This window comes from Homalodisca vitripennis, chromosome 7 (genome assembly GCF_021130785.1).
Source record: "Homalodisca vitripennis isolate AUS2020 chromosome 7, UT_GWSS_2.1, whole genome shotgun sequence".
Lineage (NCBI taxonomy): Eukaryota > Metazoa > Arthropoda > Insecta > Hemiptera > Cicadellidae > Homalodisca > Homalodisca vitripennis.
In genome coordinates this window covers 21,896,049-21,915,533 of record NC_060213.1, presented here as the reverse complement: position 1 = coordinate 21,915,533, position 19,485 = coordinate 21,896,049, and the positions used below count along the sequence as shown (strand labels likewise).

Below are 19,485 nucleotides of genomic sequence, written 5' to 3'. Positions count from 1 at the left end.
CGAGTGCCAATTTCTGAATTACACTACACAGCACTTCCGCGATCTAAAATCTTTCTGCAGAGCAGCCTCACACAAGATAAAGATATGTCAGGCTTCTTTGCTACTGGCTGCACAACCTTTCAAGACCACCTCCACCAAAGGCCATTGATTTTATGGGAATTTCCCCTACGTCAATTTTGTTCTGCTAGTCAGCTGATTAACGTATGATTCAACTTCAACGGCTTATTCCATTCCAGAAAATGAAAATGGGTGCAGACAGGATAGAAATGTCAGTGTACTGTTGTGTTGAGTGAATAATAACATCGCTTCAATGAAAGTTTTGTTGTGTTGTCTATGGAAACAGTAACACATCTGTCATATTTGCAGTTTACTCACAGGTGATATAAATAAATATTACACGATTTCGTACTTACGGGAGTTGTTTCTCCGTAAAGCAATGACTGAGTATAAGTTGGTTGTTGTGGGGGCTGGTGGTGTGGGCAAAAGTGCTTTGACTATTCAGTTAATACAAAATCATTTTGTAGATGAGTATGACCCTACTATAGAAGATTCTTATAGAAAGCAGGTAGTCATAGATGGAGAAACGTGTTTATTAGACATTCTTGATACTGCTGGCCAAGAAGAATACAGTGCCATGAGGGACCAGTACATGAGGACTGGTGAGGGTTTTTTGCTTGTGTTTGCTGTCAACAGCATAAAGTCTTTTGAAGATATTGGAACTTATCGGGAACAAATCAAAAGAGTGAAGGATGCAGAAGAAGTCCCTATGGTACTTGTTGGGAACAAGTGTGATTTATCTTCATGGGCTGTTTCAATGAATGAAGCTCGAGAAGTGGCTAAACAGTATGGTATACCACTTGTTGAAACATCGGCTAAAACTCGAATGGGCGTTGATGATGCTTTCTACACGCTTGTTAGAGAAATCAGGAAAGATAAGGAAAGAGGTAAAGGAAAAAAACAGAAAGGGGCGAATAAAAAGAAATTATGCTCCTTGCTTTAAATATAACCCTTAAAATTTTACAGCCAGCCATATATTTAATTTAGCCCATAATATAGTATTAGTAGATTTGTGAATTATTTTTACTTAACTCTATTTTTGTATATATTATACTATGTCGCTCATTCGAAGTTATACATTTTTTAAGTTAAAAACAAATTAAACTATACCAAGAGATTATTTGAAGCAAAAATATTAGTTTATAATCTTATGTAGATTGAATCACGCCCGCTTATGAGTTTGATCGTACTTATTCGCTAGTAACAATTTCATAAAAGCTGAAATGATAGTTTTCTTAGCAGAAAATCTTCTATCTTCTCTTTACTTTTTCACCGTTCATTTTCTTCCTCTTCTCCTTTTTTCAAGAACTTCAAAGCTCAGATTAGTTTAAATTTTTATCTTGATTTTTCTATTTCATCATGCCTGAGCTCTTTGTCAATGGTTTTGATTAGTTCATGGTTAGAGTTCATTATGTGGACCTGATTTTTATATTAATATTAACAAACTATATTTTCAAAATAAAAACTATTGATAATAAGCTTTAATCCAGTATTGATTAATTAATTTCGACAAATAACTTATCAGTACACACAATATTTATTCTAAACATGATTTTCATTTAAAAGAGTGACAATTAATTTTAGAAAATAAAATAGCTTTTGAAGATGATTAGTGCTGGAAACACTGGTACCTACATATAAACATTTTAACCACTTTGATAGTGATTTTCAATTAGTACCCACAATAAAAAATTGTAAAAGGTTTTGTTACAAATTTTCTATTTATTCTTTTTTTTGTTTAGTCGGTTACGATTCGTTATATCTTTATGAGTTTGTGTTATCACATATTAAAGTAATATATGCTGTTATCAATTTATAAATATCAATAGTTCTGTTCTATGTTAAATATTGATGATTATTCTTAGTGAGGTTACAGTATAATAAGCAGCCACCAATTGAATCATCGATATTCATGAATAACGAATCCACGATGTAACTACTGAAACCAAATTACGTTATAGGTATTTCAAATTACAGTATAGCTCGGCTGTTTTTATATCTTAGAAAATTAATAATTTAATAATGAATAAAAAGCTCTCTAGGCCATGTATAATTTACAAATTGCAACAAAAAACATTTAGCTATTTTTTACTATGTTGAAGGCTATGAGTCTTCTGGCTCCTTGTGACATAAATAATACATATACATCCCTATTGTACTTACGGGATCATTAATAAACATGATTTAACTGTTTTTTAATTAATTTGGGACAATAATGGTCCAATCGAATTATATTGTTGGCGTTTAAGATTGTATTAAGCAATAGTGTTATTCTCTGAAATAAAAACAGCTAGCAATTATTAACTATGTATATGTATAGGTCAAATGTTTTTATATTCAACAGTTTAGATATTTCTAATTGATAGTTAGTTGTGGTGGCCTGCAGCCCTTAGTGATTTAAAAACCAGGTCTGCTTATGATACTCTGCCTTTGTTCTCTACCCGTGTAAGTAATAGGCAGGCCTAAACCCTTTTTCATGTTATTTTGAGCTAACAACAACTCCCTGAGGTGTAGGCCTTCGGCGACATTCAGCGCATCCTCCTGTGTTTACTGTCAGTCCCCGAGGTTGATGTGCCTTAGCAACTACAGACTCAATGGTGTCGTCACCAGCACAGTTCTACGTTTAAGCCTCAAAGTGTTTGTCATTTAAGTTCGGTACTTGCAGTCGAAATTTACATTCCAGTGTTACCTTGACAAGATAGATGTCATTCTTTGATTTGGAATTCCTCTAGTTATCTTGAGTCCTTAATTAAATATTTTAAGAAAGGAGTTTTTAAGTGTTTAATTCTCCTGTGATATTCTTGGTGACAAATTATTTTGAGTGTTCTTGTCTAGTTTCACTACCGTTCACCAAGGTATTTGAAAGTAGCTCTGCTCTGATCTTACCAAGATATCGTTGAGCGTTATTTTTTGTGATTGAATGATGACAAGACTGCCTTTCTTGGCAGCGGGTCAAAGCGATCTGTCAAGTACCAGTTCCACCAGCCGAGCACCTACCACCTCCAGTCCGATCCATCGCAAATCATTAAAAATCAATTCTTCCTACTACCTGTTTAGATCTTTAAAAATCTGTGCTTAGAGCATTAATAAATTACAAGCTACAATTTTTCCGTTTTAAAATATATACTTCCACTACATATCTATTCCTTATTGTAGTGTTCCATTTTATTATTTATTTTTTAAAGCATGAACACACTATACTATGTATGTATTTTTTGATATATCACAGTTTCTGTGAAAAAACTATCATTTTTTGCAGAGGGTAATATTACACACAAATCCTCGACTTTTATTATCAGCATCAACTGTTTCATTGTTACAAATTGTTTTGTAGGCCTGTTTATTAGTGGTCATATCCTGCAGCTAAGCAGAATAATTTTATTAATATCGATTGTATTATAAATAGGCGATATTTGAAAAAATGTGACATTATGTACGGATATTTTAGAACTCAAGTCATTTAGGTAGTAGACCTAAACTATTATTTTAACTTAGTGGAATAACAAATAATTTATTGTGTTTTCTCTACTCTATATTAATTGAAATAACTAGGTTCTTATTTAAGAATGTTAGCTCAGAAGGCAACAAGATACTTTGACCCTAATATTTTAATAAGCTAAACTTTGTTGTGGTACCTACAGAAAAATATTTTTTTTTCTGTAAAAAAAATGTTTGATACTGGATATAAGTTTGAACCTGTACTGTAACCTATTATCTTAGCAGGGCAGATGTTCAAATGTAAACTTGGGAATTCAGTGTTGGAAAATTTGTTTTCTGATATTAGAATAACTAGACATAAGCATTCAATGTAGACACATTATAGCCTTCAAGGCAAACACACTATCTGTTTGTTTTATGTTACACTGAAGCATAACAAGTGTTCTGAGTAAAGCGTATTAACAATTTATCAAGTCTCTATTGGAAATTTGTTCTCTTCTGTTGGTTTGAAACTGCAGTTATTAGCACAAGTATTACTAATTAAGTGATGAATAGTTATATATACAAAACATTAATTGAATAGGCCTGCAAAACAAACAAAAATTTGTATAAAATGCCATGTATTTTATATGCAGTTTGTATGATTAAATTTAGTGACATGAATAAAAAAAATGTTTTGTTTGGAAGCTTCAAACTTATGTAACTTTTATTGTAGCCTAACTGTATACCTGAATGTGTTTTTATATAAGCTATCAATATCTTTACTCTTGAAAATGTATTCAAAATCTTTTTATTGTTTCTTGTTGGTTTTTCTTTAGGCTTATTTCCTGATAGCAAGATTGTCAAACTTTGTCAAAAGGTCTTATGAATATGATTTATAAGTGTAAAACCATTTTAGTCCACGGGAAATATGTGCATTCTCTATGAAACAAGTGATTAAAAAAAATTGTTCAGAGCAACATTTAAATTAATTAATTAATTTAATTATTATTAGCGCTATCTTATAATTATTGTTAACATTTAATGACAGTTACTATGAAATCTTCAAATTAATGCCAAATGTTACTGTTCAACAGAAACCCTTGAAGTTAAATCACTGACTTCTGTTGACTTTTACTGTGTGTGTATATAAGTTGGGAGAGCAATAATTCTGCCCTCAAATAAAAGAAAGATCGCCCTTTACAAACATGTAAATAAGTTTATTTACCATCAACGTCTATCAACTTACTTGCACTTTTATTGAGAAGTTGTCTTTAGATGTTAAATAATTGTTATTATAATATTCTTAGGGAATTTGCACTAAGTCGTAGCTTTCCTGTAACTAAGCATTTTAATTCATTGTTTTGGGTGTTTAAATAATGTCAACTTGCAATTTTATTCTCGTCTAGCACAGCCTTTCCTCCAATCAAAGTGTATTCCGTATTGTAACTGAACTGATTGTTGGTGTATAGCCTAATGTAGACTTTGGTTCGATTAGACTACACCGAACACGTACGTGTTTCTCAAACTTGACTTTTACACAACATATAGGTCTTTCCCTTCATCTGTTGTTGTCATTGTTATAATGGTTATTTAAAATTCTATTTTTTGTAAATTACAGTAGAAATTTACTCAAACCAAAGAAATAGACTTCTGTAAGCAGCATTACAGTTTTAATGTTAACTTATTAGATGAATAGACATGATGTACACATTTAAATCATATTTGACTATCCAGTAGGCGCTTTGAGGTTGTTACAATTTGTTACGGTGATGTTCAAATCCTGAAAGTGATGAAATATTGCAGTTTTACTTTTATTATTTTAGAATTCGATAACGTTAATTACGATAGTGAGAGGCTACTGCACAATTTATTAATCTCGACTCAGAATGTGATGAGTTTTACGCTGACAGGCTTTATTAATATTGTAAAAGTATTTGTACGCATAGTTTAAAATTAATGTAAAGTTAGTGTTACTTTTTATTGTTAAATTATTTGTATAAATTATAGGTTTTATTTAAAATCTTGCCAAATAAACATTTTCTATTTTGTGCAATTTTAATAATTAATAGGTAAATATTAAAGTACAACTAATTTTCAAACACGAGTTCAGTTTGTTTTTTCTTCCCTTTTACCACTAATAGCATCAGAGAATATAGAACCTAAATTCAAAGTACCCCAGCATTTGCATCAAGCTATGTTCTAGCCTATAGTGGAGTTGGATTTTGTATATACTATGACCATCCTAAAGGCAAAAACTCGATTTTGAGCTCAGAGTTTTATAAAACACACAGTTTAATTAAAAATAAATGTAATTGGTAACAGTCCATGGTAAAACTTGTTACACTGTGGTTCTGATATCGTTAGACAAATATTTTTGAAACTTTTGGTACACAAGTTATTCAAAGATTTGTTATTTGTATTATTTATTGCAAGATTATCTTTACATCAGGCATGGGGTTATTTAAGCTACATGGGGTACTAGCTATATTTATAAACCACAAGTCCATTTATCAAATATACAGTGTTAAAAATTGTGTATTATTGAATATTATGAACTTGTTCTGTGAATGAAGTTGATGATCTTCAAAGACATAAATGATACAGAAAAGTCTTAGCATCTACATTGTGGCATGAAGCTTGTACTGGCTTAATGAGCGCCTATATGTGCAGACATGTGTTGAATGGCTCTTTTCACTAGTTCATTGCAAGTTAGTGTTATTGATAGTGTATGATTTGATACAATAACAGATTATGGATATTTGCCTTCATTACTTGTTACAACAAAAATACGAAGTTTCAAGAAATGGTATCTGTTGTCTTCTTCAGGTGTCAATTCGTAAAAAATAAGGTTTTATATGCAGACAAATTCAAACACATAGTGATGACACACACAACAAAGTCAAAGTGGATGGCAAGAAAGTTTTAAAATATTGATATAATCCTGATATACTGCACACCACAGCAGGTGAATTGACACTGATCAGGAATTCCTGTGGAAGTGATGTAAAAAGTTCAAAAATGATGCTCATCATGCTTTAACAGAGAAAGTGGTTTGGGCTGGTTAAGTGTATTACAGTTACACATTTTCTGTGCATTGATTGTATGACACATCTGAAATAAGACAACCTTTTTACAGATCAGATAGGCAGGATTCTTGAGTGTTGAAAGCCCGTATTAGGCCAATGTAGAATCGGAAAGAGTAACCCCCAAGTGTTTTCAGAGCTGCATGACTCCATTAAGTTACATTTTGGCATCCATCCTTGCACATTTTGGCATTACAAAGAGTTTGACTGAGACACAAAGATGAATGGCAAAGAATTCTGTCTGAAAGATGGTCAGGTATGAACCCAGAACTAAGTTAATTCTATGTTATGACTTCCTCAGTTCCAAGTTCACGAAACCCTAAATGACAACAGGAAACTTTGGAGGCAAGGCGTTCTCTACAGAAATAAGATTGATGATGAGGCTTTCCCAACCAATAAATAACACAGTCGTCAGCTCAGATTTAAAGTTTAAAACCTGAAGCTTCTATTGGATGAATTTTCCCAACTAATTGTGAAAGTAAGTAACAAGCTAAGACCTATTAAATATAACCTTACCCCAGACCAATTCTCACTGCAGTATTTACGTTGAAGAAGCTATGTTGTGCAGAGTCTGCATTTCCAATGCAGACATTATACAGTCTACACTTGTATGTTACTTGTCATAAGATTTGTGTCCATCACATTTTTGGAGACTGTGATCAGGTCCATACCTATACTTTGTCTACCACCTACCCTAACTGTAATCCTGCCAGAAAACAAACAGTACATTTGGGTGTAGTTAAATCATATAATAAAAGTGACAACCTATGACTCAAATGAAAGAGCTCATTCATGGTATTAAAGTATAAAATATACAAAAGTTTGCACATAGGTGTCCCACTAAAAATCTATATGACACAAACTGCTAACACACCTTAAGCTTACTTAGAAGATTATTGATGAGTCGGTGTTGTAGTCATTTTTTATTAATTTTTCTTCCAATGCTTTAGCCATCCAAAACATAGGATTTCAAAATAGGTATATGTTTGAGAGATAACCTTCTCTGTACCATTTGTACAATTTTGAAAAAGTCACTTGTGTCCAAATATATATAATTTGAAACTGGGAAAGTTATAATGGAAAAGACATTTTTTATATACTTCCACATTAAATTTACTAAAAAAGCGCTTTCGCCGGTTAAGGCATCATCAGTTTGACATTGTTTACAGAGAAAAACATGTATCTGGGAAAGTTATGCTTGTCTTGATGGGAGTGCATTTTTTTCCTCGATTTTTACGTTCAAACGGTACATTAACATTGTATGATCCCCCTCCATTTATTGTTTTTCCTTTTTCAAGTAATCAATGTAAACTATTCTTGTATATCCCAAAATACTATTTCAATCACTTTACTAGCTGATCTCACCGTCTACACCTAAAAATTCCTCTATGTATTGATACGAACACTTATCAGGATTCAGATTGAAAAGCACCAAAACGGCCTCAGAATCGATCACAAGATTGTATTTATTCTCCTCTGTAAATAACGCAGCATCCATAATGCAAAGCACAGGTAATTTTTCGTGCTGAATTGAACACACTGTGGCTAGCGAAATACTGACTGATTTGCCGATCACTCAAATACAGGTATAATATGAAAAGTCACATGAAGTAAAGTCAAGACAAAGCACATGTAAGTTTAGAATTGGTATTTATCTGTAGCTGTTGACATTTTCGAAGAATTCAAGTATAATATACACATTATTAATAGACTATCAAAACCTGTATCATGCATTTTGTGAATTATACTGTGGATAGTCTCTTCCACTGGACGTCCGGAAAGTTGTTAATTTTTTTGAGGGTGTACGACCACATCTAAACTCATTTACCCAATTATACACAGTTGCAGATGTACCATGAACTTCATTTAACTCAGCTTTGATCTCCTTTGGGGTTAAACCTTTTAAAAAGAAATCTTTAATCATTGCTCACAATTGTTTTCCATTTATTCATAAAGAAACATTTGCTGCTTCAAATTACAATTAAAATCAAACCATAAGGATATAGCTGAGACCGTAGTCTGACAAGAGCGTCATATAACTAACAACAAACCTGATCCAACTAGTGTTATATCTCGAGTTTTCTAAAGACTTATTGAACGTTTTTGACCCTTCTAACATTTTTTTCGTAGAATTCTGCATTAATTTAGGACAATTAACAAAAAAATTTTTTGCCTCTAAAAAACTGCATTACTTGAGTATTTACGCTTCCTCCAACTCCTTCTATCTTGTGACATCTGTGTAACGTGCCTTCCACAAGTGGTGAAGGTAGTGGAATTAGCAGTGGTTGGCTCAGGTGGAAGTTGACAGAATTCGTGAATAAATGCACACACAATTTGTACACCATTATTTGCTTTACTATTGAAAAGAAGTGGCACTTTATAATTACTTGCATTTATAGAGTAAATTTTAAAATATGGAAATCACTTACACACAATAAATCATTTACCGTAGACAATTCAGTTTTGGCCATTTAAAATTTAAAATCCACTTCTACTATTATCAAACATGTACAGAACATAGCACTAAAATTGTATAGTTTATTTTAAAATTGTTAATGTATTTTCAAGGATCAGAAGTATTTATTTTTCAGAAAATCTTGGAAATGTATAAATAAAAATACACTTGAATTGTCCGTATTGTTGTCAAACTCAAACAGATCACTACAAAGTTCTGGTTATTTCAAAATTGTTAATCCTCTGACAAGACTCAAAATTCCAAGAATGAAGAGGGTAGCACTTAACTGTGCCAGAATAGCAACTGAAATAATTCAAGTTGCTTACAAAATGGTACCATGAAGTCAAACTGCCAACATCCAATGTTATGTTATGTGCAGATATAAAATTCTACTAATATTATAAATGTAAAATTTTATTTGGATAAATGGTTGTTTCAATTTTTATCATACGAACCACTTGAGTTTAGATGCTGGAATCAAATATAGGCAGGCCTATATTTATTTTTTGCTGTCTTAACTTCAGATGTTGATGTACATATTTATATCGCTTTTTAATAAATTACATTTAAGTGCTCAGAATGTCAGTGTAAAACGATTTAAGAAAGTCATGCATGACTGGCTTATTGAAAAAACCTTTTTACAAACTTGATGAATTTTACAGTTCTGACATTAGCATGTTAATGTTTGAGTAGATATAAGTTACATGTGTATTTTAATTTTTACCTAAACTGTAGCTTATTTTGATTATCCTTTTGCCTATGTTACAATTTTAAAAGTATCATTTTTCCATGTTACGTTCACATGTTAAGTTAAATTAATTTCTTGCACTGGGTTGCACGTTTTGTTTGTTTTTTACATTGCTATTAGTCTACTTAACTTTTTAACTTAATATTATTAAAAACCACTTTTTAACTTATTAACTATTGCTTCGATTCAACGGTATTATGCCCGTGATTTAACTATGAATTTACTGCACGATTGATTACCATTGTTTATATGTAATGTATATTTATTTGAATGTAATTCTTGATCTGTTTTTAACTTGCAAGATGTAATTGCATCATATTGTGACGAGATCCATTCCATGTAAAAGATCAATAAAGATATCTATCTATATATTTTATGGCAAATCTGAATGTACAATTGAATGAGATACATATGTTCAAAAACAGTAATGAAAGTAAGGTTAGACAACTAAACTTAATTAACTTCTCCCAAAATCATCATCAAAGTTATATGTCATCATGGCTTTTATTTGATATTTAAAATTTATGGAAGTCTAATAAAACCTTCTTTTTTCTTCAATGCAACATTTGAGTTGTGTTTTAAAAAAACAGTTCATGCTTAAGAAGACCATGGTGCCGGGGAGGTTAAATATGGTACAGATGGAAATCAAGAAGCCACTACCTTTACATGGTGAATACTGGGTGGTTCTTGCATTTAAAAAGTTTCCTTTACTGAAAAAAAAAAAAATATTTCTTATCTATACTCAAGAAGTGTGCAGGCTTAGAATGTGAACAAAAAAGGGGGAAAAATTAAATTTAAAGAATAAATTGAAAACTTTAAGCCTAATTTGCAGTCAAGAAATTTTGTATTTCAAAATTTATTGCCACATTTTAAAGTCTAATACACAACTATTGACACGTACTCAGTTCTAGAATTCCTATTCCATTTTTTTACTCTATAGTCTGAGACAAAAAATCTATCTGCATCAAGTGATTGGGCATTTCAAGAATAAACTGTTACTGGCACTCAACCCGTAGTAATGCTGTTCTTTTGTTGTAAACTCCTGATGAGTTACCTCAGTACTTAGCTACCTTTGAAGCATGAAAATCATTCAATACTGCTACTCGTCCACATACTGCCTGAGTAGCAATACAACAAGGTCATCGTCGGTGTTTTAGAAAGGGTTGCAGCATCCCCTGACAAATACCAAACAACCCTCCGGTATAACAGTTCAACCACCATTGTTTATTTTATGTTTTTTTTTTAAAAGTAATTGTTCAATCAGCTACACTTACAAAAAAAACACATTATTGGGGGTTTTTAGGCAAGCAAAAATTACTAAAAAATCCCCTTTTCAAGTATTTTTTAGAAATACAATGGTAAAGGATATTTACCTTAAGTCATATAAAAGTAAGTTAGTAAGTTGTATTTTAAAATTGTGTTGAATGGTAAACATATTCATATATTGCATTGTTATTTAACTATTTGATGTTTAATAAATGTGACACTATTCTGTACATTGTACAAAATGAATAAAGGATACTTCGATTGATTGTTTAGTTAACCAGTTATGTACAAGTTTTAATCTAAAGAAATAAGCATTTTACGTTGTAGTTGTTTTGCAGAGGTTAAGAGGACCTGCTAGTCCTGACTAACCACTTAAAAATAAGGAAATTGTTTACCATGGATTTAGTGGAATTTTTAAATTATGCAAGTTGAGTTTCCAAAACATGGGTACAGCAATGCCAGTATAATACAGCCTTCCTTTTTTTCTTTATTTTCTATACCATACTCTAACAAACCCATATATTATGTTTGTTCCATCAATATCTCTATAAAATAATTAAGTAATTTATAAGATTCTTAAAAGTAAAGGTTCTCTTGATAAATAACACTGAAAAACCAGAAAACACAGTATATTTACACAACATAAAAATCTTGTCAAATTACAATAATATCAATTCATTTTATACAATCCTTATATATCTTTTATAAAACACTTTGTGTTAATTTAAGATGAATGGGTAAATATTGCAGTTTACCTTATTAAATAAAATGGTATTAACGTGTTTCAAAATACAAAGTTTTAGCATTTTCCTCTTCTTGCAAGGAACTCCCTCTGCTGTTGATTTCAGCACATTTCTGAAAAATAACAAATTATGCAAATTGATATATAAAAAGCCTAATCACAAACTGTGCAGCAGAATTGTATAATTCAAGTTATAATGACATCCAGTGCACAAACATTTGATTTATTAAGTTAATTATATTATTATATTACAACAGTTTTAATAAAATCATAAACTGTGTCTATGATTGGGATTCGGATGAAAGGAGTTCAAAGGATGAAAGGTTTTCACAATGGACTACAGTTTGGTCATGTCAATCCATATTTTAATTACGATTAACCGAATCTACATGGTAACCTGACAGAAATTAACAGGTAATATTGAAACTAATTTAGTTATACTAGATGTCAAGTTACAAATTTTAAATAACTATAACAATAACAAAGATATTTAACCAGATATGTTTTGATCTGTTCATAAGTTAAATTAGACTAGAGCTCAAACATTTTCCACACATATTTAGCTTTTTTTGATGGATTCTTTTCATGTACAATACCAATAATAAGTTAAAAAATGTATTTTTTGTAACATTTGTTTTAAGCCACTGTAATTGTAACCCTTCAAGCATCGCTAGCTTTTATATACGCAGACGTGACGATCACTAAAATGTGATAATGGTTTTATATACAGAGAGCGCTCTCAGTAAAAAACGAAGGATTAGCTGTTGAAAATATCCAACAGAGAACAGGTAAACATCCATTTCTACAGTTTATATTAAATTAAGTAATTTTTTGATTTGTATTAGGCGATTACTGATCCATAGACGCATACCAACAGCTATTTGTTTTCTATTGACCTCTGATGCGAATTCGGCTATAAACACCAGCATGCTTGCTTGAAGTTTATTTACTTTCTGTGTTAAGAAACCAAGTTTTCGTGTATAGTTTTGAATTATTAGTATTTTAAATAGTGATTTACTTTGAGTGTGGTAAAAAAACGAGAAAATTAGTCAAACCAAACAAGATGAAATCCAGCCTCCACCCAGATGAATATTTTGGGGTTTATCACACAACAGTAGATTTTAAGTGTAAAATGTTCAATGGTTTCCCATATAACAACCCACATGTAATATTTTGATGGTAAACTAATATAATAACCCAATCGTTACAGTTATTTTTTTAATTAAACAAGGTAATGTTATATATGGCAAGCTAAACAGCTGGAGTTTGGCACAAGCATTTTCCCACCTTGTAAGAGAAATACCATGGCCAGTTTGGAGTTGATTAATATTCCAACTGGCCGAATTTGTTATGTCAACAACAACATGTTAGACTTTGTATATTTCTTAAAAAAGAATTATTAGTTTTCACAAGCCAACCACGATTCCAAATTAAAAACACATATTAAAAAGGATGTTGGCTAACTTCGTTTGGTAAACAAATAACTCAACCACATGTAGACCACAAGGATAAGCAGAAACTTGGGTTTGGCCCACAACGTCACTCACAGCCAACAATACTAACCAATAGAAAACCTGGAAATCTAAGGTGGGGAGTTGAAGCCTTCGGTGGGGGCTTCAGACCTAGTGTGGTGCTATCTGGAGCATAAAAACTCTATCTCTCTCTCTTGGGAATCTTTCAGACTTTCCTCGAGCATTTCGTGTATCTCTTTTCATTCCTCAATATTTGTATATAACTGTTTTCAACTTTAAAGACAATTGATCTCAATTTCCCCATAATGCTCTGAGGCATCATAGTATGAGGCCTGCTGGGCTGTAAGTCATATCTGCTGGTTGATATTTATTTCACCTGTCTTACTCCACTTTTAATATTAACTCAAAACTGTAAATGTCATGTTTGTAACAGTCTGAGTGTTATCTGATAACTAAGTAAAATAACAAAGAAGTTTGCTCACTTTATTTACCATACTGACATCAGAGAGAGAGAGAGAGTAGTTAAAATAAGATAAGTTTCTGATTTGTTCAGCCAGCTATATATATACACAATAACAATACCAATTGTCTTTATGGGTATTTATCTGTACATTAATTTACATACATTTTTAAATATCTATTAAGTTATTATCAAATTTAGTATGAGAATGAAAAAAAATCATTTACAGTTTTTTCTTGCAGTAATATACCTAAAGATTATATGTAACATAAATAAACATTTACAAAATTTGAATGAAGGTTTTACTACAAATTTATCGTTTTTTAATACTTAAGACAGACATTTTAAGGGTTATATTAAGTAAAAATAAAGGCTGTAGTATAATAAGTGGCCACCACCATAATCGAAATCATGATTATAGATTAAGTATTGAAACTATCGAATACATTTGACCTATAGAGATTCATAATAAATCATTATTGTACTGCAGTCAAAATATATGTTAAGATTTAAATTCTGAAAGTTTCATTATGGGATCTCAGTTGTAATATATAGAAAATTAATTAGTCATTATTTTAGACCTACAAAGATACAATGGTTTGAATTTAGCCAATAATTCATTTATGTTTGAAACGATTGCAATATGCATTAAATTTAATTCTACAGCTGCCCATTATTTCACTCTGGAGTTTTGACGTTTATAAAGCTTGTATAATTAAATAAGACAAAGCATGACACATTATATTTTCTTGTTCAGTATGAAACTGGCTATAAAAAAAGGTTGGCTTAAATGAATTATCCAAAATGTTGTATGTACTGAAAAGTAAATACAAAATCACATACATAGGCTATATTTCAAAATCAGTTCCAAGTTAAAATGAAAAACAAATTGACATCTGAAATAGCCATTTTGTTCAAAAGGTTATACTTAATAAATATAAACGTGGTTATATAAAGTAAATAGACAGTTTACAGTTTGTTTTTACTTTTTCGCCATAAGTGTGTGATGGCACTGAAGCCCGCACTGATGGCCAGGGGGTATTTCATGTCAAACCAACCAATGATCTGGATCTTGACCTCTCAGATTTTTATGATTTTTTGTATGGAAGTTGTACATACCAAAACTAGTTTAAATGCAGTTTTACATTTTTCTGCCTTTGGGTTTTTGAGTTACAGGTTTTTAAAAAATTCACTAAAAGTCAGTTTTTGGCCATGTTTCAGTATTTTCTAATCACCGTAGCTAAAAATCTGTTAAAAATGAAGAGCTCAAATTTGTAGCATTCTTTTCCATTTGAAATTATTTTGATATATCAATACTATGTCTTTATAATTTAAAATTTTTTTTAATGCTTCCAAAAACTAATACACGTTCCCTTTAATTTTTTTGAAAAATATATGTTATTTACACTATACCTGACTACAAATATGCCAAATTGCAGAATGTGACGTAAATGGTTTCTTATTTAAAAAAATATTTTAACACATATTTTTTTCAAAAAAATTATGAGTTCTTTAGCTTTAATAACTTTTTAATTGCGTTAATTAAAAAAATTCTGAGACATGACTAAAACCTGCATTTTTACAGGTTTTTGAAAGCCTGTCACTCAAAAACCCGAAGGTAGAAAAATGTAAGGGTAGGGTACGATAAGCGGACCCGGTTTTTTATATCGAAAAATGTTATCATCGATATCTAATATTCGCATCTCAAATCCTAGATTATCATTCGATATAAAAGTATCTATAGTCCCCAATAACAAACATATGTTTTAAATTAAAATGTGAATTTAATATTAACAGCGATCAAACAAATTATTATAACCAAAATTATGAAAACCAAAGACGACCATATTTGCTCCTCTAACAGTTACATTTGTTTCATTCCCACAAATTTCACATAATGGGTTTTTTCGGTACGAGTCCATGTTGAAGCCACGGAAAACATGTCTTATCATCTTTCAAAGCAATGTTGTGTAGTTTTCTAAAATTGACTGTCATTTTTAATAATTAAATGTTACTTATGTAAAATTACCTTACGTGTATTATTTGAAAGTATTTATAGCTGTTGATATAGATTATTCAAAATGATTAATTAGTATCGATTGATTATATCGATGGTTATGATTAAGTAATATCGGTTGCCAATTTCGATATAAAAAACCGGGTCCGCTTATCGTACCCTACCCAAATGTAAAATATGTTTATAAAATAGTGTTAGTAGGTTTAACTTCCACACAAAAAAATCACCAAAATCTGAGACATCAAAGTCCAAATTATTTTTTCATAGGCTGATTTTTTTTGTTCTCTTAGGACAAGAAACTTATAAATTGCACTTAGTCCTATAAGAACCTTATCACTGCTTCCAGAGTGGTGACAAGATATTCAGGCTGGGGAAGGTTAGGGGTTAGAGGCCACCTCTTATAGAGATTCATGAAGAATTAGGGCACTAATCTCAAAGTCATGTCCCCCCCGGAAGAAGGGGTGGCTAGCTCTGAACCAGCCCATTCAGTCAAAGCAGGCAGGGGAGTGGCACACCCTTGTTGAGGCTAGCAAGAACCTCTAATACTTAGAGAACGAATCCCACCAACTCCAACAGTCTCCGCAGTAGGCTAGACCTTTTGAATTACCCTTGCACGCCAAAATCTTGACATTTGCGGTTAGTGATGTGCCGCTTCTGGACATTCAAAAGGCTGCCCAGATTTAAGTGACACATAAGTTTTTGCTGTGCTCAGTGGTAGGTTCCACTGGAAGGTATAAACCAGCCAGAAGTGATACCTCCTGGGTGCTATTGAATACGTTGATTTGAAAAGGAATGATCCCAGGGGCATATCCGATCGGTACTTTCCCGACCTCAGATTGTCCAAACTTTTCATCAAATCATGGTGGACGATCTGGTACATGATCTGAGGTCAAGATAGTACCGATCGGAAATGCCCCTGTCCATAAGTACGTACTTCGGTGGTCCCATGCTTCTGGCAAAAAAAAACATCCCTCGAGATTGTACCACTTTTAATTGATACACCACTACGATTTGTATTACGTGTTAATGTAATTTTAGTAGGTTAGCCCACTTATTGCTATCTAATGCTTAGTCCTAGTTAAATTTATATAAATACTTACCACAACAAATTAGGTAGTAGAACTGTAGGCTCATTATTAAACGGGACACTCATATATATTAATACATCGGTCCTCTGACACAGACACAAGTCTATTTGATTCTGGATTAAATCGAACTCCCCAAACCTGGTCTGTATGTTCGTTAAAAGTATGAACACAAGAACGGGTTGCCAATTCCCAGACTTTGACTGAGTGATCAGAGCTAGCAGAAGCAAAGTATTTCTTATCAGGGGAAAATGCAACACTGAGAACCCATGACGCATGGCCTGATAATGTACCCACAGCATTTGCATGTTGAACATCATAAAGCTTCATGTGACCATCATCAGAAGCAGTAAGTAACAACTGAGAATCAGGAGAGAAAGTAAGAGAGCGAATCGGCATAGCATGTCCTTCAAGTGTATGGACTAATTTTCCAGAGACAACATCGAATATGTTTATTATTCCGTCAATAGCTCCTGAAGCAATGTACTTGCCATCTGGACTGTAAGCAATACTAAGAGTGAATTTTCCTCTAGTATCTAAGGTTCTTTCTTGCTTGCTAGTTTCTACACTGTACATATGTATCTTGCCTGCGTGACTACCAGAGATTATGAACTTGTCGTCAGGAGAAAAACAGACTGTCCAAACATCAGCTGGGCCAGCCTCTATAACTCCTACTCTTTCTCCGGAGGTAGCATTCCACAATCTTACAGAAGAATCTAAAGAACTACTGGCTATCATGGTAGAATCAGAATTGACAGCAACAGACACAACGCCCAGAGAATGTCCTTCCAACTCATGGTTCAGATTTAGCCCATTGTTTCCAACAGTCCACGTTTTGACTTTGTCATCCACAGAGCCAGACACAACATAATCTACTGCTTCATGTATAGAAGTTGTCGAATCTCTTGAACGATCATCATCTCCATTGTTAACATCATCATTTTCGGGTTTTTCTTGTCGAACTCTCCCCCAAGCCACACTCCATATACTATCCTCGTGTGCATTTTCCTTTCTATTCAGTAATGAATACATTGAAGAATTAAATTAGATGACTGAACTTAAAGATGTATAACTTTAAACGTACAACTTTATTATCACTTTATTTAAACACAATATCCTTATAAATATCACTAACCAACAATGAGACACCGACTAAAATATTCATCAACCCTTAACCACACTTCCCGACAGCGACAGCATGCCATAAACTGAAGAAGAAGAAGAGTTATTGTATACAAACTGAAACTCCTAACCAAAACATTGACGTTTTTGTTGTTCGCAAAAGTGTAAGTTTAGTTTTTGTAGCACAAAGCTTTACTCTCTACCAGTACGCACATTTAGTGATTAAATTTAAAAAATTAATATTTGTAAAAATTAATAAAACCCAAATATCATTGAATAAAAATTGCTTACATCCTAAACCAATTACCACCAGAATACAAATTTACTTGGGACAGTTTGTTTTAATTGTTACTTTTATTTTTAAAATTATTTTTGCTTGTTATTTCTGTCAATAATTATAGAATGCATAACAATATTATTATTACGTAAGGATTGTTATAGTTTTTATTACCTAAATTAGCAAACACAGCCAGGTATATATTATTATACAATATCAGTATTTATAACGCGTAAATCGCTGTATTGCTGTGTAGTTTGTAACAAATCACGAATGAGACATTTATTACCCATTAAATAATTACAAACTCCCAATGCATTAACCATTCAATTATGTCTGCCTTTACAAAAACATGCCCTCATTGCTGACGATAAACCAAAGATATTGCTTGAGATAATAACTATCAAGTATTGAATTCAAATTCTACAAAATCGGGCCACAAATACCTCCGGTCATCAATGTGGGCTCCCTATTGATACAGTTCATACTTCGTAAATATGGATCATCATAATACGATACAGTAAGTTCACAGTTCACAATTCAAATTAGTTTAATTATTAACAATTTTTAACTGTATACATGATCCCATGTGTCTCACACGACACACGTATCTGGAGCTAGTGCTTGATAAGTACCGTACAAACTCTGCATTATTAAGATGCGTTTGTACATAAACCAATAACCTTAAACTGTTATACCAATGTATACAAAAACTATGGAAAACTACTACTACGCTAAATTAAAGAGATTAATGGAAACCGAAACAGGTGAATAGTAAAGCAAAGATGTCAAGAACGTGGGCTAAAAACAAATTTTACAGCGACACTCGCCGAAACGCATCTTGGTCATCACGAAGTACCGGATGTAAAAAGGGTATTTTTGTGTTTATAGCAAATCTCTTCGCGCACAAACTTATGCAAAATAGAAAAGAATTAAACTCAGTTTGTGTGATTCTGCTTTCGTTATTTTCGGGACCCATCGCTATTATAATGAATTAGCAATTGAACTTTGAATATCATGGTGCATAACATGTATAGACACATATTTATATGTATTGAGACAAAAATATATATTTGCATTCCTAAACAGGAATGGGAAGTTATTTTATAAGTAATGAAACTTATTTTTTGTATTTACTTTCATGAAGTACCTCATGGGAAGATAGCCCGGCTATCGAAAAACCTCAAATAATACAATGTTTTAAAATATTGGCTGTTGGTAATTTTTAATATAGTGATCACTTTGTTTTATAAAGTTTATGGCGATAAAATTGTTTTTTTT

The 19,485-nt window shown here is 32.0% G+C and overlaps 3 protein-coding genes across 3 annotated transcripts in view; 2 read left to right on the top strand and 1 right to left on the bottom strand.

Annotated features, from left to right (window-relative positions):
- Positions 1 to 19,485, top strand: part of LOC124366998 — a 413,006-nt gene that overhangs the window by 196,481 nt on the left and 197,040 nt on the right. The window lies entirely within an intron of this gene.
- LOC124367001 (GTPase HRas) lies at positions 211 to 5,581 on the top strand. The gene has a single exon (XM_046823658.1). It carries the CDS (start codon positions 437 to 439, stop codon positions 998 to 1,000), a length of 564 nt encoding a protein of 187 aa, XP_046679614.1. The 5' UTR covers positions 211 to 436; the 3' UTR covers positions 1,001 to 5,581.
- On the bottom strand, positions 11,643 to 18,008 carry LOC124366994 (WD repeat-containing protein 61). The gene is made up of 2 exons (XM_046823643.1): positions 16,821 to 18,008; positions 11,643 to 11,884 (listed from the first exon to the last, which is right to left on the bottom strand). Exon 1 carries the CDS (start codon positions 17,835 to 17,837, stop codon positions 16,857 to 16,859), a length of 981 nt encoding a protein of 326 aa, XP_046679599.1. The 5' UTR covers positions 17,838 to 18,008; the 3' UTR covers positions 11,643 to 11,884; positions 16,821 to 16,856.